This window comes from Seriola aureovittata, chromosome 9, assembly GCF_021018895.1.
Source record: "Seriola aureovittata isolate HTS-2021-v1 ecotype China chromosome 9, ASM2101889v1, whole genome shotgun sequence".
Taxonomy (NCBI): domain Eukaryota; kingdom Metazoa; phylum Chordata; class Actinopteri; order Carangiformes; family Carangidae; genus Seriola; species Seriola aureovittata.
In genome coordinates this window covers 22,498,685-22,526,601 of record NC_079372.1, presented here as the reverse complement: position 1 = coordinate 22,526,601, position 27,917 = coordinate 22,498,685, and the positions used below count along the sequence as shown (strand labels likewise).

The 27,917-nt window shown below is 40.0% G+C and overlaps 3 protein-coding genes across 4 annotated transcripts; all 3 read right to left on the bottom strand.

Moving 5' to 3' along the window:
- Positions 1–275: 275 nt before the first annotated feature.
- Positions 276–4,874, bottom strand: LOC130175200 (uncharacterized). The gene is made up of 3 exons (XM_056385551.1): positions 4,807–4,874; positions 2,451–2,984; positions 276–2,008 (listed from the first exon to the last, which is right to left on the bottom strand). Exons 2-3 carry the CDS (start codon positions 2,967–2,969, stop codon positions 1,469–1,471), a joined length of 1,059 nt encoding a protein of 352 aa, XP_056241526.1. The 5' UTR covers positions 2,970–2,984; positions 4,807–4,874; the 3' UTR covers positions 276–1,468.
- Positions 4,875–5,066: 192 nt separating this feature from the next.
- Positions 5,067–11,769, bottom strand: lrif1 (ligand dependent nuclear receptor interacting factor 1). Its single transcript, XM_056386083.1, has 3 exons — positions 11,248–11,769; positions 8,702–10,313; positions 5,067–8,552 (listed from the first exon to the last, which is right to left on the bottom strand). The coding sequence occupies exons 1-3, from the start codon at positions 11,262–11,264 to the stop codon at positions 7,755–7,757; spliced, it is 2,427 nt and encodes an 808-aa protein (XP_056242058.1). The 5' UTR covers positions 11,265–11,769; the 3' UTR covers positions 5,067–7,754.
- Positions 11,770–12,529: 760 nt separating this feature from the next.
- Positions 12,530–25,939, bottom strand: renbp (renin binding protein). 2 transcript variants are annotated; one of them, XM_056385707.1, is made up of 13 exons: positions 25,684–25,939; positions 25,281–25,376; positions 24,812–24,895; positions 18,615–18,720; positions 18,413–18,488; positions 18,254–18,329; positions 17,500–17,678; positions 15,419–15,646; positions 14,959–15,040; positions 14,632–14,807; positions 14,377–14,508; positions 14,105–14,192; positions 12,530–13,270 (listed from the first exon to the last, which is right to left on the bottom strand). In XM_056385707.1, the coding sequence occupies exons 3-13, from the start codon at positions 24,816–24,818 to the stop codon at positions 13,197–13,199; spliced, it is 1,224 nt and encodes a 407-aa protein (XP_056241682.1). In that variant the 5' UTR covers positions 24,819–24,895; positions 25,281–25,376; positions 25,684–25,939; the 3' UTR covers positions 12,530–13,196. The 2 variants fall into 2 exon arrangements, with proteins under 2 accessions (XP_056241682.1, XP_056241683.1); XM_056385708.1 differs by lacking the exons at positions 24,812–24,895; positions 25,281–25,376; positions 25,684–25,939 and adding an exon at positions 20,136–20,321.
- Between the last annotated feature and the right edge of the window lie 1,978 nt (positions 25,940–27,917).

The window sequence follows — 27,917 nt, the reverse complement described above, 5'->3', positions numbered from 1 at the left end:
AAGTGTCAAGTTGTGCTTTGATTTGGAAAAAAGAAGCAGTGCCATCATCTGGACTGGAGCCGGTTAGGGCAGTAAATATATCTGATGATGTCTCTTTTATCATGAACTCTTTCCTGTAGAAATAGAGGTAGGAGTCAAGACAAACTGAAATCTCCAGTAGAACAGTTCATAGGGTGACTAGGTCAAGCCAAAGCAACAACAGATCACTGCAACTGTCTGTCTAGCAGTGGTGGTCCACAGCACTCAACAATAAACCTGAAAAAATAGGAAAAGCGTTTAACAAAGGAACACCTTGCCAACTTTTGAGGAGTTGGACTTTTTATTTGGAGAGTAAAGGTCTGGAGAAAATGGATATCCACTGCATATGCAATGGACTTGTAGCCAGTAGTTGTTAAGATAATCTTGCCTTGTAGGAATGTGTTGGACTAAAAGAGTGATACAAAGACTTACTGACCCAAAAATATTACTATTCATACACTGCATTGCTAAAAACATAAAAGTAATGATGTAACTTCACTCAAACAACTGTACAGTCATTTCTACTGTCTACAGCTCACAAGACTTATTTCAACAAAGCAATTTATTCACATAAGTGTCCTAATAAAATCTACATCTTGCATTAGTATTTCATGACACATGATTGCACATGACATGACATTAATAACCAGTCTTTGTTGAGCCAAATATCAAAAACATTTGATGCACATTAGCTTTTCAGGAAATAACTTGTCTTGTAAACTTCTCTTGTAGCCTATTGAAAATTCACGAATCATTCAGCCTTGACCTCAGGATCAGTATGTTCACGTCATAGTTTTTAGAGCTTTTAATTGCATAGCACGGTCTTTGAAAAAGAAAGGAAGAGGACCGTCAGTTATACAACTACACTCTTATTTTGGTGGTATAAGTCAGTTAGGTGAGGACAGTTTGGTTTGTCGGCGTCCTTTCATCACATCAAGTGACTGAAATGGAGGTAAGTTGGCGTACTCTGGATGGAGGGATGCTTTCACTGCACTTTTGTGACACTGACACATTCAAAGTACTACTTCTTAAATATTTTCAATCAATATAACCTTTAAGGCAAAAGGCAGTCACCTCATCATTAGATAAGTTCTGACTCCCTGTTGAAACATTAAAGGAATATGTTACACAACTTAAACTAAGGGAAATAGCGCTTTGTTATTTTTGTTTAAATGTTTCATGCAGTTCTGTTGAACAACAGAATTTATCTCCTGCTGCGTTTGTGACATGTATTTTACATAATCAATAATAAAGTTTGTGTTTAGGCTATGCACACTAAATCTAAATTGCTTAGATAAAGGTGTCATCATCATAGCTCTTGTTCATGCTGGTCATTACAGCAATCTGACATAATCAAATCTTCCAAAGTTAGCCTCTTAGCTGCTGTGTAGAGTTTAGTTTTTCCAGAACTAAAGCGTCATCACTGCTGTTAAGTCTGACTGATGTGTCATTATAAAGAAGGGAAGTTGTTGAGAGCAGCTTCGTTCTGTCTGAGTCTGGCCTTCATTCGAGCGATCATCTCTTCTTTAGCCAGCTGCTCAAAGTCAAACTCCTTCAGGAGTGATGTGGAGGCATGAGCTGCACCCAGAGGCTCTCTCCTGGTGCCGCTTTGGTTCCCTTCATCACCCTCGATGTGCATATTAGTGTCCATGTCACTGTTCTGACTGGTGCTCACAGCTTCTTCACCGTCCAGGTTCAGCATCTCATATCCACTATTGTCCTTGTTGGCCACCACCTCCTCCTCCTCCCCCTCCGGCTGAAACCAAGCTGGCTCCAGAGCTGCTGCTTCCTCTGCCGCCTGCTCTCCTCTGGCGTCCGTGTGACGGTGGCTGTCCACTTTGTGCACACTACCAGTGGACTGAGGGACAGAGCGAGCAGTCTTGGATGAGGATACGTCCCTTACCTTGTGTGTAACATCTTTCTTGTTTTCACTGTGTGTTACTTTACACGTGGTGTGTTTCTTCTTGGGCCTGTTGTTATTCAGCAGCTCCTGTAGGACATGCAGAGTAGTATCATGTGAGGCCGATGCTCATTAATGGGATTCATAGTAATGGTACATGATAAACAAAGAATCCACATCATTCAATACCACTGCTTCTATCCCATACGTGCTAAACATCACTTAATATGCACTATTTTACTACGGACTATACTAGACTATACTTTAGACTGCATTATACTTTCTAAATTTTGTTTTGAAAATGACAGTGTTCATTGTACTGACACACACTGTGACTGACAAAGTCAAACTGTGTCAGTACAGCCTCACAGAGCCCTTAACCTGGCTGTAAACTGCTGAAGAGTCTCCATTTATTTCTAATGCTAAAGTTATACATGTCAAATGGCCTGTCATGTTTTAACCACACTTACATTTTTTAAACTGGTTTGTTGCTGTGACTCGATTGTAATCACCAACTGAAATGTGACATTACCTTCCTCTGGCTTTTAGATGATGATGTTGAAGGAATAGAGGACTGGGCAGTCGGCTGTGGGTCACGGGCCTCTGGTTTACTCTGGCTTCGATTGGGTTTCCTGATGGACAGGTAAATGTTCCCGTGATAGATGACAACTGCATTTCTGTGCCTCACTGGTGCCAAGGCTATAGGAGACGGGGAGTTGTGAGATCTCTGTGCAGAGACCTTTTTCCCGGGGACACCCTTCAGCACCTCATAAGCTGCACGGTTGGAGGAGACAAAAGACATTCGGAGGGGACCCGGTGCAGCCTGAAACTCTCTGCCCAGCAGTGAGGACATGTTTTCCACTGGTTTCTGCCCTTTCCTCCGTAAGGTTACTGGACAAATCCATATGCCTTCTGGAGACCCTGCCTCCTTAGAGTCAGACAGGGGGAGGCCCATTCTTCTCAGCACTGAGTTTGGTAAGCTGCACAGAGAGATGTTTTTCACCTCAGCCTCTGCTGGGATGTAGATTTCCAATCTGCCAGGAGGATCCATGTTCTGTGTATTTCCCTGAGTACACATTAAGAATTGATCAGTTTGGGTGATTTTTGTTAAAGAGCACAATAACGCCACCAGTTCCCATTATTTCCTCCCTGCTAAAAATCGATGCATTGAATAGAATTTGTGGATGGGACTTTACCATAATTTCTTATACTTTCATACTACATTAACTGGCTAAACTTAACAATGGTTGCAATTTACAAGCTAACATAACTCTTCAGATGAAAGTTTTGATTATTAATAAGCTGACTCATTTATCAAATTTGTACAGTTTTTTAAAACAAATTCCAGTGTCTAGCTTTGCTGTTTTTCTGTTTCATATCACCATGAACTAAATACCTTTATATTATTCAGACAAAATGAAAAATGTGAATATTTAGATTCAGAAAACAGTTGATAGATAAATCAATAATAAAACCTCATCCTGTGCTGTTGCTTTATGGTGATAACAGATATTGACTCAGTGGTCCCTTATTAACTGAGGACAACTACTACAGGTTATTCTACTAATTACATACTGACATTAATTTCGTTTGAGCTTTATTTTTGCAAAATCAGCTATTTCTTGAAGATGAAATCCTAGCCAATCAGCAGGGCCATAGAGTCCACTGAGGAACCTGCGGTCATGTTCTTGGTATATTGAGGACTGTGGAAGGTTTTGTAAGATGTTAATATGTGTAACATTAAATTTTGGTGGAAATTGTATGTTTAAATAATCTGCCAGGCAACTGATAATTGACTGCAACTTTTATTCTGAAATTAGCCCTCGGATCTAGTATTTCATACCCTGTGGTGTGTTGGTTTATTTTGGTTAAAAAATAAAATATTAATAATTAGTTACATTTTTTATGATATAACATGTGGCCATATATGTTAAATATATATATTTATCTATGCAACTTTATTGAACAACATACATATAAAAACTTTCTAAATTATATAAATCTGAATCATATCTTCCTTATCAATTTCTCATTAATTTTAAACATGTCTATCTTCCCATTCTGGGAAACTTGCCTCAGGCTTTTGCCACTGTATATAATATCAACATATACTGACAGGCTTTGGGATGGATATACATTTGTAACGTTTGTGTACAAGCAAACATACATAAACACAGATATTTGTATTGGCTAATCATGTCAATGTATGAAATTGTTCGAACTTCTAAAAGGGTTTTATATTTCATATATATATATATATATATATATATCTTTTCTTTTCTTTTTTTTACATAAACCTATATGTTTCCTGGTTATTCAATATATGTACTTATATTGTATTTGCATACGGGATAACTGGAGCCTAGAATTATTATCCGTGTGATGAAGCATGTATGAACCAATACTTTCGTGCAATAAACAGCCTGCTGCTCTGGCTACTGACCCGCCATATTGTCATACCTAAGCAGGAGAAAGTCGTTCATGTAGATAATAACGGTAGATAGAAAATAATGACGGGTCAAAAATGTCCTCTGTGATAGACACAGCCCATGGAGATTCCTCTGGCGGATGAGTATCTCTCCAACCTCAACCAGAACAGTCCTACCCAGGACACTAAAGTGTCTAAACGTCTTAGGGTTTTAAAGACAGCAGCACTGTGTCAATGTCTCTGGTGTCTCTTTAGGGTTAAGGTTAGTTATTTAAGTAGAAATACATTGATTCCCTCCAAACGACCGATAATGACGGAGGACGTAGAAACTTTAGGTTGCGGTTTCGATGGTAACAAAATACGTCGTTGCTACGGAACTAAATAAAGGCGTTTCTTACAACGTGTTACTTAAAACACCAGCCGTGTTAAAATAAGAAAGGTATTGTGTTGTTGCTCATACCTTGAAGAAGAAGTCGCATCCAGCTTTAAAGAGCCCAACTTGTGTTTTGTTGCAGTTTCACTTCTTCGTAAAACAACCACATTTCCGGGTCGAGCTCTCCAGAATAAAAGCGGCGTTCGAGCAAATCTAGGCCCTACTGACACTGATTTATTTACACCACAATCAGGTTATAATCCAAGCTTTGCATGACTTTCTGAAGTTACAGTAAGCTATATTTTTCTCTGTTTGGCTAGGGCAGTAAATATATCTGTTAGTGAAAATATCTTTAAGACGATGTATCTTTTATTATGAAAAAACTCTTTCATGAAGAAACGGTGGTGGTCAGGACCAACTGAAAACTCTGGTAGGACAGTTCAAAGAATGATGAGGTAAAACCAAAGCATCAACAGATCACTGTTACTGTCTCTCTGGCAGTGGTGGTCCAAAGCACTCAACTATAAATGTGAAATAATAATAAAAGTTTTTTTTTTACAAAAGGAACACCTCAACAACTTTTAAGGAGCATGACATTTTTTATGTAGAGGAAAGGTCTGGAGACAGTGAATATCCACTGCACGTCAGCCAGTCGCCAGTAGTTGTTAAAATAATCTTGTAAGAATGTGGTGGACATTAGTGCATTAGTATTTCATAACACAAGGATTGAACATGACATGACATTAATAACCAGTCTTTGTTAAACTAATTTTATAAACATTTTATGCACATTAGCTTTTCAGTGACAGGAAAACAACTTATTTTGTAATCTTCTCTTGTAGCCTGTTGAAAATTCATAGATCATTCGTTCTTTTAATTGCATAGCACAGTCTTTGAAAAAGGTAAGAATTGGACTGAAATTATTTTGTGATACAACTAAATCTAAATCTAAATCTTGTTTTTGTGGTATAAGTCAGTCAGGAATGATAGTTTGGTTTGTCTGTGTCCTTTCAACACATCAAGTGGCAAAAATGGAGGTAGGTCTGTGTGCTTTGGATGGAAGGATGTACCATGGCCCTGAGAACTCAACACAAACACACAAAAACAAAACACAAGCAAATTCAGAAAATATCTTTGACAATTTGACAAGACCTATCCTGCAAATACTCACAATACAACCAAACAGACAAATGCGCTGCAAGTAGCACAGATGACAATGGAAGTGTTTACAAGGACACCAAAAAAGTGATGAAACAGGTGTGGCGTAGTGGTCTTAGCAGGCGCCCCATGTGTAGAGGCTACAGTCGGCCTTGGTTCGAATCCCGCATCGGACGACCCTTTGCTGCATGTCATTCCCCCTCTCTCTGCCTCTCTGTCTCTCTCCACTATACTGTCCAATAAAGGGATAAAAAGCCCCCCCCAAAAAAAGAAAAGTGATGAACCAGGCTGGGAAGCACTTGTTGTTCAACGCTTTGTGACTTTTGCAGTTAAAAGCTTTGAACAATATGTGTGCGTGGATGTATTATAACAGAGACATTTGAGTATCTTTAATTATCAAACATCCATGCGAGTAAGTCCTGAATTTGTTTGCGTTTGTTTTAAGTTGCAGTGTAATGAGCCCTCAGGGCCATTGGAGGGATGCTTTCATTGCCCTTTTGTGCCACTGACATGTTCAATGTACTATTTCTCAAATATTTTCAATCAATATAACCTTTAAGGCAAACGACAGCTGCCTCTTCATGTTCTGACTCCCTGTAGACACATTAAAGGAATATGTTACAGGATTTAAACTAAGTGACATAGTGCATTGTTTTTGTTTTTTGTTTAAATGTTTCCTGCTGAACAGAACATATCTCCTGCTGCCGTTGTGACATGGATTAAGACATAATAAGGTTCAGGTTTAGTATAGCTATTTATGTGCATTTTTAATATTTATATTTCAAGCCAATTAAATGAAAGGAGATACTAACATACTGTAGGAAACAGTTTTTCTTACGGTTGTGTTTCTCTTCAGATTTCTGGGGTAACTTCAAAAGGCAGGTTCTGTTCAGTGTGGACTGGATAGGTGCCAAATATTCATGCTATAATAAACAAAATGGCTGAACAGGACAAAGAATGAGAGCTGGTACCACCGTCCCAACACTCACACAAACATAAGTTAAACATGTGGATGCTGATGGATCTCAGTAGAAAACTGAAATTTGACACATAACGTTCAGTAGCCGTAATACTGGTACAGGTATTTTTTTTATCATACCACGGCCACTAAGAATTCTTAAAGGTCCCATATTGTGTTTTTGATTATAAAGCAGTTCTAGGTTCTATATTAAAACTGTGAAAGCGTCAAGAGCGCTGAGTCCACAGAGAAATCCACACAGCCTATATTCACAAACTGAACCTTAAAACGAGCTGCGAGGACTTCTGAAACTTTGTGATGTCACAACAAAGCAGTCGCTGCTCTCAGCCATGTCCCAAGCCCCGCCCACCTGGAACCACCCTCCAACCTTGCAGGATTTGGTTTCTCTGAGTGTTTACCTGCTAAAATGCAACATTTCATTCAATCACTGAGAAAAACAATCAGCCAATCAGAGGAGAGGCTCAGAGTCTCTCTTCTGATTGGCTCACTGACCTGTTGCTAGAGCTCCAGAGAGAAGCCTGAGAGAGGAGATGTAAAACTACACTGAGATGGTTTCTGGTTCTTAAAAATCAAAATGACATCTTTTTATGGATATCAACACTTCAAATTAAACACTGGAGAAGTGTAAAATATGTAATGTTTCATTGTGATCGGCTGGCAAGTGTGAAATAACTTTTAGTAATTGAACAGTATAACGCGAAACATATGATGCAGATGAGTGTTGGCAGTTATTCAATGTGTTAGTGTTAATCTCAAGAGAAGGACAGCAACAGTGAGGCTTAACTAAAGAGTTTGAAGAGAGGGTTAATATGTAAGTAAATTAATAAAAGGATTATAACAAAAGTTATGTTAGAATATTGGTTAGTTAGAATATTAGAGTGCATGTGGTTGTCTTGTCTCAGCTGTCACTCATCAGCTCTAAAGGCACCTCTTTCTCTAGATGCTGTTTGAGTCTTTTGATCTGTTTGTGTCTTTTTAGTTCATTAAAATCCAGTGATGTGGTCAAACTGTCACTGGATGGAACCTCGTTCTTGGCCGTTAGACAGTTGATTCCAGATGTTTTTCCATCTTTTCTTGGAGCCTTTGTTCGCCCCCCTTTTTTACTCATGCTCTCCGTCATCCACGCCAACTTCTCAGGCTCGTCTAACCTTGCGCTGGATTTTACTGCAGGCTCCAGAGAACCAGGGACGCAACATGGACACATGGTGCGTTTCCTTGCCCTTCCTATTCTCCTCGTGTTTGTGTTCAGATCCTCACAAGTCTGAGTCTGTAGCTGTGCTGCTGGGTTTTGTGACCCGTGGATGACGTTGCCATCTGCGCTGGGGAAATCCTCATCTATTGGTTCCACGTATCCAATCACTGGTGCATTTTCATCATCACATGATGCTCCCTTGAGTGAACTTTTATCTAAATGGCACTTATTCGTCAAAGCAGAGGGAGGCTTTGTCTCAAGTTTGGAAAGAGCACTCTTAACATTGATGAGACAACTGTAGGTGTCTGTTTGTTGTTTTTTACAGGAACTATGAAGCTCCTGCAAAAAAAGTTCTGAGCTCATGGCTGTGTCTTCATCAATCTTCTGCAGGCAGATTTTCACCTCAGATGTGATACCAAATATCTGCCTCAGCTGATGGTCCTCCATCTGACATGGTTTTGCTGCCGGCGAAGGTGTCCTGCATGGTGCAGGGCCTGGACGGCTCTGCAAAGAAAACATACAATACAGACAATACATAAAAATGCACTGACAGTGTATTTTGAAGGCTGACAAACCCATCAGTGGGAAATAAAAAGAAACTTTGTGACATCTTGCTAAAGATTATTTAACTAAAGATCCATCCCCTCCCTCACCTCCATTTTGTGGGTGTCCTGTTCCTGAGGGCGTGTTCCACTGCTGCTGTTAGAGGTGCTGGGATCTACTGGACTTTCTGTTTCTTCATGAACTTCCATTCTCTGCACCTGTTGGGTGGAGGTGCTTCGCTGGCTCATCGTGTTTGAGCCCTCATTATCATGTCTGTTCATCACTACTGAACCACAAACACCCCTGCCATCACTTCCACCATCTAGCCTCTTTGCTTCTGTCACACTGTCCAAGCTGCTTGTTCCCGTCTTGTCTGTTGCACGTCTTGCAAGTGCTGTTGGTGTTTTTAGTCTCAAACCTTGTGTTGACCCAGCCTTAGATTTGGGTGGAATATATGACACAAATATGACATTGTCATCGTCCTGCAGAGAGACAGCTGACACATTAACTGATGCTGCTTGTGCAGGTGAGTCATCCTGAGCATCATCGTCGCCACAAAGATCTATCACTTCATCTGACTCGTCTGGGATAATAATTCTGAGGTCCTGCCATGTTTGAGCTGCATCTGACTGCAAAGACTCTTGGGTTGAAGGTACAGAGGTTTTGTTGGATTCATAAGTTTCTGTTGATGCTTGGGGGGAGTTCCTTTTTTGCATTTTAAATGGTCGGCTGCCTTTTTTGGCCACATAAATGACCCTCCCGTTGCACACGACCACGGTGTTGCGCTCTCCTTGTCCACTTTTGCCCTGATTGGACTGAGTGCTTTTTCTAATGTTGTCAGAGTGCTTGCTTGTGTTTTCTCTCTCTGCCACAGTTCGAAGAATCTCTGAAGCGACAGAAGATGGATCATGAAGATTTATATTAGGAGCCGCTGAGCTGTGCTCTTCTTCAATCACCCACTTTATAGGGCTGTTGGGCCTTTGTGAAACCTTTGGAACCAATTTTAACAGTGTTTTCGATTTAGCTGGGAGCCCACATAAAGTCTTAGAAAGCAAGTTGAGTGAGGGAAGTGCAGAATCACATGGTGGGGTAACGCCTTGATTCATTACGCCTTCATTTGTAACACCTTGATTCACAGTTGTGACAGGTGACATGAAAACCACACTTGGTAGTCCTGGACCTGGAGAGGAGCTGGCTGATGAAGTAAAGATCTGTTTCTTGATAAGCTCAGAAAGGTCAGATGCTTGGACCGTTGGGACTTGTGCATTTGGGCGGATCTGGAAGTACTGTCCACTGGGGAGTGCTGGAGATTTCATGGTCACTGGAAGCTGACATGGAAGTGTTACTAACTTCCCACAGTTTGTTGCAGGTGCAATCAGAGGTAATTTGGCCTTTACATTTTGCTTTTGCTGGGGTGGATGCTTGTTTAGTGAATTAGCAAGATCAAATCCTGCTGGTTTAGGCAACACATTCACAAAGGAAACCTGCTTTTTGACAATCTGCTGGGTGGCAGAAGGATTCAAATCTGCCTTTTTTACCATCTGAACAGGAGCTGAGGAAAAATTTAAGGTCACAGCTTTCTGAGCTGTAGGGGCCAATCTGGGTTTGTTTATTTCAGTTTGGACAAAATGTCCATTGACCATTTGTACAGGAATCAGTTTCATGATGTTCTTTCCATCGGCTCCAACAGCAGGCATCGCCTGGTAGAAAACACCGGTCCCACTGAGAGAAAAAAAAAACGATGTCAGACAAGAGATGTGAAAATTAGAGGCTAAAGATGCATTTAAATTTTACATTTGCCTGTTATATGTCAAATGGCAAGATTTGTAAACAATACAGGCCTAGATCTTTACAATGCTATGGTAGTACAGGGGGAAGAGTTCAACATTTCGGGAAACCCTATGAATAATGAAATTAATGAACTGAATTGATTAATGAGCTGCCTCTAGTTCAGGGTCCTGGCGTTGATCCCATGGTTTACTAGGGGCTCTTGAACTGAGTAGCTTGAACATGCATATAAAATTTTATATTCAATTCTTCTTGACAATTTCTCATTAATTTTGAAACATATCTCTTTCTCTCTCTCTATATATATATATACAGCATACACACATAAACACATATTTGCATGGGCTAGACATAACAATATATGAAAATTGTTCCAATTTCTAATAGGTTTCATAATCATTTCCAAGTGTATATTTGTGTTTTATATGTGCATATATTTCATATATCGAAATTCAATGTACATATATTACATTTGCAGCTGTAAAATATATATAAACAACTCGACTAATTTCAATATTAACCTAAAATGTGCACTACAAGTTGTACGGCACAGCCTAATGAAGGAAATAAATGGTCAAAAATAGAAATAAACATTGGAAAGTTTCATACTGAGGACGGCTGCGGCTTAGTCCTAACAGGGACTAGTGTACTAATTACTAACTAAAAGTAGCCTACTGATTTATAGGTGATGGTGATCACGTGCTGCAGACCTGAAGTTGTGGGAACTTGAATAAGGTTCCTAACTAACTAAAACAATATTAAAATATCATAGCAATAAGAACAGCTGCTAAGCACTACCAGGCAGCAAAATGCCAAGAAATGACCACACACTTACACATTTTTAAACTTCCTTATCACTGAAGCCTACCTGTGAACTGGATCCATGTCTGTACTGGTGGGTCACTCGGCTTGTAATATTCCCGATGCTGTGATACGTCGAGTCGAGTTTGGCTAACGTTAAGTGAGGTAACATGAAAGGACATTACAGAGTTAACACATGGTAACGTCACAGCGCGGCGGTTATTTCCGTCGTTACTTCCGTCCTCGCCGTATAAGACAAAGCCGTCTGTAGCCTTACAATGCTCAAAGCCTTCGACTAAATGAACTATTTTTGATTCGCATCGACAGAATGTTTCAGCACAGTTTGCTTCGGCCACTTCGCCTCTCGGCTTCCGTTTCGGCTTCGCGTTTGTTACATTGAACTTCCGGTCTGTTACATTGGTTGTATTCAATGCAGCAAACCGTTGATATGGTTCTTTTGATGTCAAGTTCAACAATCTATGTTTTTTTAACCACAGACTCTCTTTTCGATCTAACAGTAATTCTCTTGTGTTTCTTTTAAAGTCTATTGTGTTTACTGACGCCAGCTGAAACGCGTATTGTTGTGTTACCAAACCCTGGCAGCCTCTGAACCCTCCTCACTGCTAACATCCGCTCAACCATTACAGGTTCCGGTTCCGCTCAGTGAAACGTGATGTGGTTGGTTAGTTTGTGCCTACAGCTCCAGCCTCGTTGAGATCGCTGGTTAGAGAAGACATTTTGTATTCAAAGATCTCTCCTGGGCTGAGAAAGCTCTATATATCAGGAATTGAGTCTTTAGAAACATTCAGTGAAAGGAATGCTACCCCATCCCAGTAAAAAGATATTACATACTGAAGGTATTAGAGGTTGAGGAGGTTAAGGTAATTGGAGATCCATTTAATTTCCTATCCCTGCTAAAGTGAAAGAGTTGACTTCACAATCCTAAATGAGATTTACCCAATGGATGGATTCTTAAGACTGAGGCTTAATCTTGATGTGAATAACTGTTGAACTGTTGAAAATCATTATTTTGGACTGAATACTTTGTTATTTGGGAAGGTTTTTAAAAAAATAAATAAATTAATGCAGGTATTTTAAAACTAAACCACATATAAGTCAAAGGCTGAACAAGTTTAAATTCAAGTCTCTGAAGCTTATAAATGATATGATATCTTTACTTGATATATTTCAGTTAATTTCAGATGAGCCCCTTTTATGTCGTATGTTAGATTCTAATTCCTGGGAGGAGATTATGTTTTCCCATCGAAGTGTGTTCCCCGAACATTAAAGTGTACATAACGTCACCCTAACCAGTTATCTCTGCAATCCAATAATTTGCATACATCATATTTCACATTTAATCATCAGCTTTAATATTTCAATATGCATGTTGAATTGTATAATGAACATTAACTGGCCTGCAAGTCAACAGATGTCAAGCATGTGATTAGCAGTAAGAAACTGTAGCTTTAATTTTTCTCTGACATACATTACAGTTCACCAGGATGTTATACAAGCAGTCCATATGCTTGAATACTGTAAACTGGAATGAATAGGATGTAGAGATACATGCTCTTTAAAAGTTCAGTATGTATGTAAAAGGCACGTTTTACTATGTTTGATGAAAGAGAGACAGTGTCGATTCTGGGATGGAACTCAACCCAGCATGTTGAGGTATCTCTGAGGTTCTCCCTGTGTCCATGATAGTGTCCTTCTACAGTCCACAGACATGCAGCCAGGTGAAGTGGAAAATGCAGGACTGTTATACATTTAACATATAAAAAAGAAAAGACTGTTTCCTGTTTGCAGCAGTACTGCTGTAATATAACTTGTCAATGAATTTATGAGCCGCTCAGTGACTTGACATTTGTCATGAGATGAAACAAGTAATTTTACAGAAATGCATGTTTGAAAATTAGTGCAATTTTGCTTTATAACCTGAATATTGTAGTTTGATTTAAAGAACACACAAAAATCAGAATCAGTCCCATTATTATAAAATTCATGTGAGAATGCTCAGTCCTTGTTTGCCAGCACATCATCCAGAATACGCTCACACATGTACAGGCAGCGAGGCACATGGAAGAACCCTGAACAAGAGAAGAGAAACACAGTTATCTTACAGACCCTCAGTATATCAGTATGTTTCCCCAAGTGTTGCGGAGTTCCAGTGCAAATGTCTAAAGAGTTGTATAAAACCTTTAATGTCTCCAGTGTGAAGTCTGACAAACGTAAAAAAGTAAGAAACTCACCAGATCCCTGTACTCTGCTCCTCTCTGCTACAGGCTCCAGGTTATGCTAAGCTGCTACTAACTGTTAGAAGTCAAGCTGCATCGTGGGTAATGTAGGCACCAGGATTTGACAGGAGAATAATGCATGGAATTAAAAAATGATAATCACTGACTGTGCGTCAATTTTTATCCTTTTTGTTTTGTTTTTTTTTACCTGTTCATCATGAGTCTAATGATGTTATCAGATCGCTTCTGTTACTCAGCTGATACCGATTCACAAATATTATTTAATAGTGGTAAAATATCACTACAACTTGAGATGCAACCTCAGGAGGATGCTGCCCCTGAATTGGGACATAGCTCAATCAAGAGTACTCCTATCAAACTGTCAGATTACTGATGGACAGAAAAAAAGAAAGTATTAAAACAGAGATGTCATCTTTTTTATTAAATTCATTCTTTGTCCTTGTCAAAACCTTTTGCCTATGTTACCCACAATGCAACCTGACCACTGACCGCCTGGTTGATGATTCAGGTGTGTTATGCTAGTAACGGCTAATGCAGCCTGGAGCCTGTAGCCTGTAGCGGAGATGAGGAACGTCATTCATGACTTTCATTTCATACAAGTAATTTGACAGTTTTTTTTTCTTTTGCTTTCAGTCAGTCAGTTCTACACCTCAGTTATGTTCTTACCTTTAAAGGGGCCTCCTTTAAAATCCAGTGCTACTTTCCCTTCTTGTGTCAAATAGCCAAACCACTCACTGCTCTTAGCATCAGAAAACTGCACAGAATCAGGCACATGTACACCATTAAAACTGCAGTGCATTCAAATATACAGATATATGTATTTTGTATATTCACAAAATCAACATGTCAGTGTGCCAATAAGAAGAGAGGCTCTGAGCCTCTTTTTATACAATATGGTATAAGTAATGTGCCTTGTTGACACTGCAGTTTGAACTCACATGGCTAAAGGTGTATTCATACACCTCAGAGAATCTGTCCAGCAGCTCTGGCTTCTTGGTTTGACTGTAGGCCATCAGGAAGGCGATGAGAGCCTCACAGTGAGGCCACCACAGCTTCATATTCCACTCCAACTAGTTAGATATACAAACAGTGTATTTGCTGATTTGATGCATTTATACTGTATATAATACGTAAACAATATCTACTATTATATTATACTATTATATAGTGTGTACTGTAGATGGTTGAATCACCTGTGTGGGGCAGTGACCATCCACATCCAGGAAGTAGAAGAGCCCACCATGCTCTTTATCCCAGCCGCACCGATAAGGCAGCTCCACAAACTTGTTAATGGCAGTCCTCTGCAGCTCCTCGTCCCCCCACTCTGCACTGTACTGAAGCAGGAACCAGCCTGCTTCCAGGGCATGTCCTGAGTCAGCACGGGTCAGCATGAAAGAAAGGGAAAACACTGAGGTAGGCAATTAAGAACAGGAAAACAAGTTGGACCATAGCTTCCTCTTGCACTCCCTGTGCTGTTTGCTGTTATCTGGCTGACTGGTCAGCAGGCAGGCAGTGTTTACCTGGGTTCTGCAGTCGGCCCTGGCAACCCGGCAGCTCCGCTCCTTCCAGTGACACGTTCTCTAAAATAGCTGTGCCGTCTCTCTGTTACAGAAGAAGAAAAAGGATGTTTCAGCATATTAACTGGGAAATCTTCTACTACAGGGTCAAAGTGAAAATAACCAATGACTTTTGTTCCAGAGGTAGGAAAAGCCCATTCAAAAGCACCATCACAGTAATAACAATAAGAAGCACTAAAAACCCAGCCCTGCAACATAATCTCAACAAGCTTTTCAGACCTACCCATCAAGCCTGTGTATTTGATATTCAAAGGAAACATGTTCTGTATGAATGTACACCATGAACTCAATGACCTACATCTCATCGCTTCATGAAGCAAAGTCACAAACTGCAAATCACAAACTGTAATTATGGCTAGTCATTTTAAGCAGATACCATCAGTCACATCCTGAGCGTCCATACCTGGATGTGCTGGAGAATCTGCTGAACACACCATCTGCCCAGCTCTCTGTACTTCTGAACCACCTCCTGACCCCGGCCTTCAGTGAGCTGTTGCACCAGACACAACAGCATCATGGGAACTGCCATGCTGTTCGTGGCAACGTCTCCAGGAAGCTGGGGCCGGCCCAGGCCTGACGAGTCCACTCGAACCCAGTGGATCAACTGCTCCATCATCTGCTCAGCCTCCAGCTGGAAACACAACAGAGCAGAGAGTGATGGTGGGATAATGTGGGGATGGGAGGGCGACTGTGGGAGGATCAAGCATTTTCAGGCATGTTACCTAGAGATGAAACCTTCTATAGTATGTTCACATAGCACACAGCATGCTAGCTAGCAATGCAATGCAACGCAAACCGCTAACACCCTAATAATTCCTTCAAAGCTGTGTCACAAAATGAAATCAACTCACAACAAATGGAAACTAATTCTATGTGACCGTGTGCTTTGGACTGTTAAAACAGAGCCCTCAGTCTTATTAATGCATGGGCACTGTTAAATCAAAAACAAATCATTTCTGACAACCTATTTTCATTATTACAGCTTTAATAATAAAAATATATAATAATAATAATCTATGCTGTTATAGTGAAAATGGAGTGTCAGTAATGAGCTGTTGGTACTTGTTCACACCACTGTGAAATGTTTGTCTCTGTATGGCTTTGCTTTGTTAGTTAAAGTTTTTTTTGGCAGAAACATTTTTTTTGAATTTGAATTTTGCTGTTGGTATATTTTTTTACATCCCTTCAGATAAGGTCCTTATTCACTGCGGCTCACACAATGAGTATACTACGATGTCACTGTGATATATTCTTAGCAAAGAGTACTAGATGTGAAGTGTTCTGGCTCTGATGAAGTTACAGCATGAGTGAAACCTTCAGTTTGTCCCAACAATATCAAAATGAGATTTTTGGGGAACAAAGTTTCAAATCTACAAAAAAATAGGGAACCACTTTTAACTTGATGAGTTTCAACATCTGTTTCGGTTTATGCACATTGCATCAGCATTGCCGTAGCACAAATTCAATACATGTAACATCTGTTGCAACACAATGGTCCCACTTTGAATCAGCCTCAGCTACAACAGAGAAGGTCTGTTAATGAAGTTAAAATCCAATGTCTCATGTAGCTCCAAAATACTGCCGTATGTATGTCATCAAATTATTTTAGTAGTTTTCAAGAAACCTTGTCCTGGACCAAGTGCTGGAGGAAAGATCAGGACTGTCACCTGACTTTGTGGTACAGGTATTTTCAGACCACATTATGGAAATCTGGTATCCTTTGAATAATATATAATTGAATTTAAAGTAACTAATTATCTTTTCCTCACAAGCTGATGCTTGAATTCTACTAAACCCTTGAAGAATGGGTTGCCATCAGGGAAGCTGCTTTATACTGATTTACATCATATTTATCAAACTGGGCTTTTGTCAGTACAGTGACGCCTCCTCCTCAGTGTCCTCACTAACCTGTGGTGTGGGCCAAGGTTCTTGGTCCCCTGTTGTTCTCAGTACACATGCTTCCACCAGGACATATTACTCATAAACACATCATTAACTACCACTGTTCTGCTCATGACACAGAAATTTATGCCCTGTTAAAAATGAAGAGGGAGACTTCATATCTTGTCTCTGAGAAATATTTGTCCAGTCATGTTTTTATCAGCTACAAATTGTCACAAACATCAAATCAAATCAAGATGGTCTTGACTACTGTAACTCTGACAGTGCTTTTACCAACTTTCTTCTGTCTGTTTTATTCATTTTATTGATTTTACAGATGTATTTATTATAATTGCCTTACTAACTGACTTACTGACTGACTACTAACCGACACTTTGTCTTTTCAATATGTCTTTGTTCTGTTTTAATGTACGTACAGCACTTAGTCACTGTGTTTTGATCATATATATATCTCATTTATATCTCGCATCTCATTTGATAAACACGTTACAAGAGCTGTTCAACCAAAAACAATCTAGAACTCGTTTGGTAGAATGGAGCTCAGTACAGATACTGAAGAAATAAAGTGTTTGTTATTTATACCTGCATGTCCTTGTCACCAGTGACTCTGCTCAGTTCATCCATGGCCATGATGTAGAAACACTCACTGAATATCGTCCTCTGAACTTTGACTGCTTTCCCATCTCTTGTTAAGCAGAAGGCACATTTCCACTGACCGCTGCTGCTGGACACACGAGCAAACCTTCTGAGGAACGCTCCTCCTGCAAACACACGTCAACATCATCTTATCATTAGACACGTCAGCATGAAGCCATTTACAGACATGAATTCATAACACCGATGAGTTTATCCGCCTATTAAAGACATACAGATATAAGTGGTTGGTGTGGCTTTTACTAAACATCATCTCTCGATTAAAAGAACCTGTGTTCCTACTGTTGTTAGCCATCTACTGTAAATTCCTTTTTACGTTTGGCTAACAAAACAAATACATGGTGGTCAAGTTAAAGCATTCATGTTTTTCTTAGCCTAAGGTTTCCATCAAGGAACACTTCTGTGCCTTGTAGAGAATAAGCAGAGTGCACAGAGCAAACATGACTGTCATTAATCACCTGGGTCTACTAAAGAACACCGTGTTTCACCATCTGCTGCAAACATTTACCTGTGGATGTGTGAAATTTTCCACCTTAACAACACCAGAACATTAAGAATCTTAAGGTGGAATTTTACAGGCTTCAAATCACATGAATCAACAGCAAAGAAATAATTTGTGTCACTGTTTTGTTCAAAAACAGCAAAACTGAAATAGAGAACATGACACAGCATTTCTACTCACCAGCTTTTGCTGCTTCAAGGATTTCAGGCCTGCGGTAGCGATCCATGGTTCGGTACAGGCGGCAGTACATCCATACCTGTGAGGAAAACAAGCCACTTTACTCACATAACATCTGATGATCACATTACACTGCCAGCGCCCACAGCGGACCAGACGTACCTGTCGACCCTGCAGCCAGACGTACTTCAGCTCATCATAAACCGTCCCATCTCTCCCAATACAAGTGAAGAATCCTCTGAAACAGGAAGCAGAGATTCAAGTTCATCACAAGGATGCGGACTGCTTGTTGATAGTACTTTAAAAAGTCATGAGCAGACAATATTTACATTTCAGAAGCATAATTACTACAGTACTACAGTACCCGTGTACGGTGTCATGGGAGTGTTTGAGCCAGAAGTCTACAACCTTGTCCAGCTCTGTGCGAATCCGCTCTCGGCTCTGCTCCAGCTTCACCACAGACATGGTTCCTGTCAGATAACAACATTGACATCAGTTTGTGGTGAACAGTGCATTCAGAAAGACTTCAGCCCCCGTCAGTTTTTTCACATCTTGTTTTGTTGCAACTTTATGCTGAAATAAAAATTTTAAAAATCCCCTCATCAATGTGAGAAATCTAAATATTACATTGACATAAGTATTCAGATAAACAATATTCAATAAAGAATTTATTTGTAATGTTGCGATGCTGGACTTTCATCAGGAAAATGGTTTTTGAGAATCAGTAGCCATCTTAAATAGGAGTGGCTGTAAGCCTGCTACCAGTCACATCAACCCATGTGTCATAGAAATTTACAATTAACAAAAATCAGTTCACTATGTACCAGTTCTAATTAAAAGGATAGACAATTAGAAAATCGCATGCAGTGACTAATTTTTCACACAGAAAAGATAAATGAATTACAATCATTATACTTACACTTAATACATGTTATGAAAAACAGCATCAATTAATGAGTAAATATAATAAATGACAAAGGCAAAAATATAAATAAAGTTTAGTCACTTATCAAAGCAAGTAGGTCCTTATAAAAGGATCCTCCAGGCCCCAGAAAAATAACTAGTCAAAAAAAATGCAAATCTTTATCAGGTTACAATGGTGGGTAAACTTAAATAATGCATAGAGAAAAAACATCAGTCTTTCATGTACTTCAGTCCACCACTATACAAAATATGTGACATACAATGGGCTCAAAGGCTTCAAGGATTCATGCAACATCAATGCTTATATGGAATCAATAATCAGGTCATATTAGGAGAAATGCCAAGATAGTCTATGCATGTCCATACATAGACATATGTATCACTGTCTAAGAGCTGAATAAGAAAATCCTCAGAACACATTTTACTGAGTAAACATGACTGAAGTGGCTTCAGTCCACCAACATTATAATGCTGCCGACATGTAAATGCATCATTACTAAGCGATAACGTGAGTTACAATAGCCTGTAGCTGTGAAAGAGGCCAGTCTGCACACTCTATATTTTTGACTCTACTTTTTACTGACAGGCACTGAACGCAGCACTTTCAAGTATTTTTACTTTGAGGTACTTTGATTACTGCGTTTACTGAAGTAAGGAGAGTTCGACTTCTAATAAGAGAGAAAAGTTTATTTACGATGGAGTAACTGTTGAGACGTTTAAGCTGAAGGCGGGACACTGCCATCTTATTTCTGCTGCACGAACCTTTACGGCATCAAAAATCAATAATCAGGTTAGAAAGACGGAGTTCTGTTGTCAACACATATCCCCCGCAGGGATCGGCGGGTTCTTCTTCGTTGGTCTTAAAAAGTCCAAATAAAGTCCTCTGCTGTCAGTGACAATGCACCGTGGACAGCAGCTTCTCACGTTTCAGCAGCGAAAAGCCGCATTAACATGATCTTACCTCCGGATCCAGGTGAGGCTCAGGCCGCAGGAGACTGTGTTCAGGCTGCGGTGGCCGGGGATCATATGACCAGTGAGCGCTGCTGTTCCAGTCTAACTGCTGATCTTCGTTTCCACTTCCTGTTCCAGATGCTGTCCCCTCGCAGATTCGTCATTTTCATTTACCGTACACTACCTGTGTCTGTGTCTGTGTGTGTGTGTGTGTGTGTGTGTGTGTGTGTGGCATGTGACCACACCCCGTGGGAAAAAAAAAAAAACGTTACATCACCAGTTAATATAAAACAAGCGGTAAGTTTATATATAAAATATAAGTATTTATCAAGAACTGCGATGGGAATCGAAACAACGTGACTCGGTGATATGAAGCTCGTTCAGGTGTCCCCCAACATCCTGCCTCACCTACATAAACCGTGTTTAACACCTGTTGATGATTCATGTTGGCGACGGTCTCAGCGCAGAAAGAAGCTGAACACTGAACAACAAGCCTCAGAAACAAACAGCCTCCCACAGATGTGAAGAAAACACAAGCATTCCCACCTCAAAGGACATTCCTTTTTTTTTCGCCAAAAAATGTACATATATTAGTCATTAATATGCACATACCAAACTTATGTCATGTGACTGGTCATGTGATCAAGCATGACTCATTCATTGAGTCATTCATTCACACCTTTGAGAGCAATCTTTTTCTTTTTTTTTTACGTTTACAATATGAGAAGCATTAATGCACACGTGCAAACAATTTTGATCTGATAAGCAATAAACAGTGTAATTTATAAAGGTAATAAAAGCCACATATAAAAGCAATAAAAGACCAGGCGTCTGTGTGAACTCAGTGTGAAGCTGCTGCAACAAAGTTAGTTTGAGATTTCTGCAGCTGTCCTGCACATAATTCATCACAATGAAGTTGTAAAATAGCCTTTGAAGTCTGTTGTACTTAATAAAAGCACATTAACAATCAAATTGCTTCTGCACAAAATATGAACATGCATCAGGCCAACCACGCTGTCAAAGGCAGATTATGTCATCAGTACAGGACAGATACCTAATGAAACAATGACTGCAGTAACCTGTGTCCCCATTATTACTGTTACTTCCCTTTAACATTTTCTTAAGTAAAAATGTACACAATGATATTACTGGGACCATAAAGTATTATAATGATCTAGAGAGTATATATTAGGTCTGGTCAGTCTCATGAATGAGCTACTGGCTTCAGAAAAGGGCCCCTCGCAGAATGAAAGGAATTGTTAAGTCACTGTCAAAACTGTCACATGGTTAGAAACTTTGTTAATACTTGAGTTTCAGTGCCGCAGTTAATTGTTGGTTAGTTTTTTTTACATACATTTTAAAGTTGTTATTATATATCCATGGTTGTATTCTCAGAACCTGTGCGAGTCCCCTGGTCTAAACCTTCCCATCTCATTTCTACTCCTGACATTGGGATTACGCTCAGCATCAGCAGTAGCACCGGTGGCAGTTGTAGTGGTGAAGTGTTAGTGTTGCTGTAATGTTGACTCAACCGAGGAATATCCTCCATTGCACGTCTTCTCCCGAGGTGTCGCAATGAATTTCTTGAACACATCTCTTCAGACACACACTGAAGAGTTGAGACACAGACAACTGACTGACTCTCAGGTGTTTTAACAGAGAACACAGCACAAGACGGGTGGTAAGTCACTTTCCTCTTCAGTTTATCGCATTAACAAGTATTTCAATTAAGCAGCGTCAGTTTGTTTACCTGTAGTCATGTAGTTGATCTTTGTCTTTCACCTTAGATCAACGTAGACTGTTCTGTGTGTCAGAATGGCAGGAAACTTCCAATGGAAATGTTTATGCAGCGTGCTCAGTGCAGGTGTTTTTATTGCAGGTAAGTAACTACAGAAAAAAAGCAAAGAAAGAAAGAAAGAAAGAGCTAATAGATTCATAAATAGTGAATTTGTATTGTCTCTATATCCTCCTTCAGGATGCACCATTATCCTTGTCACAGCTTTTCCAATTGTTCAGATCACTATTGGTAAGTGAGCCACTGAAATAACTTTTTTGTTCATAAATGAGACATTTCAACATTTTGAGAAACATATAGTTTATAGACACAGTGAACCATTGTGGTAAAAGATGCAGTAGTAATGTGGAAAACATACATTTTAAAAACATGGAAATAAATTCAATTTTTATTTTATTTCTATATTTGTTATACATCATGTGCAAACAAATAGAAAACCAAAGTTAAATTAAATCATACAACTTTTATTTCCATAGCCAAGAAATAAATGACTTAACTCCACTTAAACATTTGTAACAGCAGTTTTTCAAATGCTTCTGGGCTCTTTGTAAACAGGTGCAGTGTACATGTATGAGTGTCCGGCAGCGCCAGTTATCCCAGTGTATGTGCTGCTGTGTGGGATATTGGCCCTGCTGGTAATGGCCCTATTTGCCTTGCCAAAGTTCCTCTGTGCAGCAGCATCAGGCACCAGGATCTGGACTGTGTGTAACCTCAGCCTGGTCCTGTTTGTCTTCATCTGGTTCTTCTATGGTAAGTGACACCTTAGAGTCTCTGACCGTGTTGACTGTAATCCATTCATTCATTCAGTCTCTCCCTGTCCTCAGGTAGTTACCAGGTTTATTCTGTATATCCACCCAACTACAACAAGAACATCACCAGCCAAAGCACAGTCAACACCAGTATCTACCCTCCTACTGCCCCTGACAACAAGCTTAGCCTCATTTTGCAGAACCGTAACCAGAGCCGTCCAAACCTTAACCACACCAAGATGATCAATGACAAGCAGACTTCCAGAAAACTGATTCAGACTTTGGCCAGCAGCAAGACAAACAGAGAGCACCTGAACGCTCCACGAGCACGACGTGTCACGACTGTAGTGCCTTACTGTGACAGAACAATGTACCTGTTTGCCTTCTGGACCACCACACTGATATATGCGATCGCAGGGAACGCCCTGGTGATGATCCTCTGTTTACATGGCTTCATGAAAATTACAAGTAAGATTACAGAACTTCTCACTACCTGAACTGAGCTGGATATGATTCCACTTCAGAGACTTTTAACCATCACATGAGAGAAGCTGAATAAGTAATTATGCTTTGTAATGACTTGAATGCTTCAAACACCCAGAGAAATAAAGCGAAATAAAGGATTTTAGTACTTCCTTTTCAGTTCTGACTCAGACAGCATTTGGAAACACAGGTCCTACAGTAAGTTGCTTCAGCACATATGTTGATGTAAGTGATTGCTACACACAGTACACTCCAATCTACCAGTCAACTTAGGGTTGTTTAATAATGAAGGGGAGTTTTTTCAGAGGTTTTAACCACATCTCAGTCTTCTACAGGATATTGGTTTTGGGCCTTTATCACTCTTTTCTCTCATTGTTTTCCCTGCTGTTTCCCCCTCCATAATGTTTTGTTTTGTCCCTAGTCTGTTCTCTGTGTCTGTCACACATGGAAGCATATACAGAACCAGTCAAAAGTTTGGGAAAGTGTGTCCAAACTTTTGACTGGTATCCAGGGGAGAACAGCAAGCAGTTCCGCTATGCAGCTTACAGACTGTTGTGTAACAATACGGAGCACTAGGACAGGGTCACAGTTGTTATCCCTAGTTGCTAGGTGTCTGGAAAATATGTGACCAGTACCCAGATCCACATGGACAGTATCAAGGATTTATCCATAGTAATTTGTGCATTATCATTCAATACATTGAGTATTTTGCTGTCCTTTTCCCAGGAGGATGTAAGGCTGTAGGAATACCAAGTAATACTTTCAGGGGTGATAGTAAAAAAAAAATCCTGAGCCTGAACTTTTTCCCCTGGGAGGTAAGCGGGCCCCTAAGCTAAGATATATGCCTCATATATATATATATATATATATATATATATGCCATTGAAATATACATCAAGCGGGATCCAGGGGTGTGCTCCCCTGGGACAACATTTTGATAAATAGTCCATTGAATTAAATATTCTGATGACTTTTGTGGATACAAATGTACATTATTCAGACATGAGATGAACAAACCCAATACAAGCCTATATTACAGTAGCATCTTTGTGTAGAGCACCAGAGCTCTTGGGACTTGTATAGCATACTGAGACTACGGATACTACAGCCATACCAAGAAAGGTCAGTGGGTGACAATTATAATACTCAAAAGTAAACTAGGAATTGATTGAATGAATGAACATTGGATTTATATAGCGCTTTTCAAGATACCCAAAGTGCTTTTATAATGGAGGGGGGACCTCACTAACCACCACCAGTGTGTAGCACCCACCTGGGTGATGCTCGGCAGCCAATGTGTGCCAGAACACAAAAACACAAAACTACAACACTCAATTTGTTCATTCAAAACAATTTGCTATTAAAGTGTAAGTTCAGTGTAAATTGACCCATAGCCCTGTTGTATAAGCTCACCACATGCAGCCCATAGGAAAAATAATGAGACAAATTGGGACAACATAGGCCAAGTTATAGACAGGCAGCTTAAAGCAGACCCATAACTTGGCCTATGTAATTCAAAATTGTCAACTTCGCTGACATACTGTACCTGAAGCACAGATACTTGTGAACATTCTTCAGTCAGCGTGCATTGAGAACAACCTCCTTGTAGTACACTTTGTAGCTGGGAAATGACAGCATTTGTCACTACAGGTACCATACCTTGCATCCAATTCCTGTATAGCTGTGTCCTGACCGCGGCTTTCTTCCAACTTCTCAATTCCAGTTACTGAGAAGTCATCATCTCTATAAGAATGACATTTAGATAATTAAATCTGAATCTCTTTATGGGACGTATAACACAACACAGGGCTATTGCTACATAGAAATACAAGTCTGGCTGATTGACGCAGGTTCACGAATAACAAATTCAAGAATATTTTTCTAATGAGAAATGGTCACAACTAGGAGGCTAGAATGACTGTTAGATATTGTGATGTATGTAAAACAAACGAGCAACAGATGAGAGAAAGTTGCAGATTTATGAATATATTGCCCATGAAGGACAGCAGTGGTCTAAGCAATTACGTCTTCTCAAACACTTTACGTTCCTAAACGGTTCCCTAGCAACCTGGTTGTAAGAGGTTTGAATAGCTAAGCTACGTCTCGATCGGCAGAAAGTTGCACTCACCGGTCGTGGGGGAGAAACTGGGGAGGTGGGGCAGAAGTGGTGGTTTCATCAATCCGTGTTTTTGAAGGTGTGGAAGTTGAGGAGTCTTTCTCATAACTAAAAAACACAAACGTCCCATTCGAAGACGTTACAGACGTAAGATAAATACTATCAAACGACATCTGCTCACAACTACAATGCAGACATCGCCAAACATATAGGCCACACAGATTACATACAAGGCAGTGTTATGTGAAAACATATAAAGTTAGCTGCACTGTCTACTAGCATAACTAATGTTGCTTACACCCACAGCGTTATCAAACATACGTAGGTCTATGTTGAAAACAGCTTATGAAGCATCTAGCTAGGTTAGTATAACACCCGCACCTCTCCCCAAAACAAAAACAAACATGGTAATTACATGTCTAGCAGAAATTCAGCCACTACTGCGTCGCTTTTCAGGCACTTCTGTTTCCTCAGTTGCCGCCATTGTTGAAAAGCGACGCCAATGTTGACTCTTGTTTGGCTTCTTGCACTTTCCAGTTTCTTTTTGGTTGCAGCTTTTTCTGCCACCGTCTTCCTTTTACGAGTGCAAGCTGTTGCTGAAATCAAAGCCTTAGGAGGAACCAGCTGAACTTCCTCTGCCATTCCTGTGCATCTTCTTCCTCTTGTTTACCCGCGACTGACGGAGTGCAGCGCATGCGCAGTCCGAAGCACGCTGGTGGGGAGGTTGACAGACAGGTAGGTTTGGGGGAGTCTGGGGCGGAGCTACACATTGTAAACATTAAGGCCTTAGCCCCAACTTCATTCTACTAGTGGGAGTTTCCCTCCGTTCAGAGTTGCTACATGCACTATTTACTGTATCAAGCCATTTGTACATCATTTGGGGAAAACATGATCGTTGCTCAAGAAAAAACTATCCAGAGTCTGCATCATATTTTCTTTATCTTAATTGTTCTGCACATAAAAAGAGGCAAAAATGATGATAGTACTATTTTGAATTTACATGACATAGGTGAAGAATCAAGTTGGCATAAACAACATCACTAATCTTGAAACCTATTTTTGTTACACTATGCTGGAGTAGAGTTCACAGATTTAATGATTTAATGTTTAGATGACAAGTGTACATTTAAATCCAGACCATAATAATATGTGCTGCTAACTCAGCACAACAAGGCCATGTGATTGTCTTAACTTATCTGAACATTAGGCCAAAAGAAGAACATTTACTCTGACGATATTAAATTCTTTAAGGAAAAGCATCATAGGATAAACAACATGCACATGTACTGTAATACTATGAACAGTATTTTATTTGATCTACTCCTGATCACTCTGTTCTCATTTTCCCCTCTTTTCTTCTCCTTTCACTCTCTCAGCTCCACTTTTCTATCCCTGTAAATGTCCTCCATGCAAAGAAAATATAAAACAAAAAGATTTTTAATATTTCTGATCATGAAACTGAAGATGTACAAAATATTAAATATCTTATTCTCTTACATCTGCTCCACCTCTGCTCTCCTTTCCTCCTCTTTTCTTCAACCTTCTCTCGTCAACACATTTTCATCTACTGTCTATGGAGGTAAATTTGTCTCAATTATATGTGGGAACAGATTGACAATCAATGAGTAAATGTACAATCTGTAAATATAAAACACCTCCAGACTGGCTGCACCTGAGCAACAATCACAGGGCTGAGGAAGCGTGACAGGTAGACTATACCTGCCAGGTAAAACCTTAAAGCAGCATCGACACCTGGAGAGTCAGGCGTCCTTTTGGTTTTGAAACTAACAACAGATTTACTCTGTGTCCACTAGGTGGAGCTCACACTGCAGCCAACAACATCCACGGCTTTCCTCACTGGCTCCCCAAAGACACAGAAAGAAAAGTTTCATATTTTCAAATTAATACTCTTTTCAGGTTGTAATTGGCCATATTACACAACAAAGTGCCTGGACCGTAATGATGAGGGGGGCTAAGTGGAAGAGCAGCGGACATCCATCATCGCAGTGTTCTAATAGACATGATTGAGCCCAGGGATCAGTGCTACCCCGGCAGCATCTGCTACCACTATCAGACATTTTCTCTACAGAGGGGAAAACCCGATTATCCAAAATGACAGCAGTGTAAGTGAATTGGCGTATCGTCAACAGAAAAGAGAATACGCCACTAGAGTGTGTTGGGCCTGAATGTTTAGATGTAAACACTTTTGAGCGCTGGCAGTTGGTCTGGGGCAACGAGAAAGCTGTAAAAAGTCATTAATATGTTGAGTTTTGCTGCTAATGCTCCTTTAATCAGCATCTGTTTGTTTTCAGCAGGGTCTGCAGGATGTGCTGACTATACAATACTTATTTGACCTCAGAAAAAAACCTCCTCTTTACATTCACAGCCAGTCTGCTTCTGCAGTCCACTGAGTAGTGTCTGTGCAGTAGTTGAGGATATAATGGTTTGCTTAACGGCACCACAGTGTAGGTTCGTTTGAATGTTTTTGACTTACAGCCCCAGGTGTTCATACCCTTTGTCATTTGTAACATGAGTAATTCTTTTTGTTGCTCAAATGTCAACCCAGAAACAGCAGAAGAAACCCAGCAGTGGACTGAATAGAAGATGCCATTTCAACAAAATTAACCATCTAGTCTGAACAGTGTCCTT

Excerpts from the sequence above, each read along its gene's own strand:
- renbp (XM_056385707.1), bottom strand. Across the intron at positions 18,330-18,412 it reads TCTGGCTGCAGGGTCGACAG|GTATGGATGTACTGCCGCCT; the intron begins GTACGTCTGGTC and ends TTTTCCTCACAG. Across the intron at positions 15,041-15,418 it reads AGATTCTCCAGCACATCCAG|AGAGACGGCACAGCTATTTT; the intron begins GTATGGACGCTC and ends CTTCTGTAACAG.
- lrif1 (XM_056386083.1), bottom strand. Across the intron at positions 8,553-8,701 it reads AGGACACCCACAAAATGGAG|AGCCGTCCAGGCCCTGCACC; the intron begins GTGAGGGAGGGG and ends TTTTCTTTGCAG.
- LOC130175200 (XM_056385551.1), bottom strand. The coding sequence starts at position 2,969 with ATGGATCCTCCTGGCAGATTGGAAATCTACATCCCAGCAGAGGCTGAG. Across the intron at positions 2,009-2,450 it reads CATCTAAAAGCCAGAGGAAG|GAGCTGCTGAATAACAACAG; the intron begins GTAATGTCACAT and ends CATGTCCTACAG.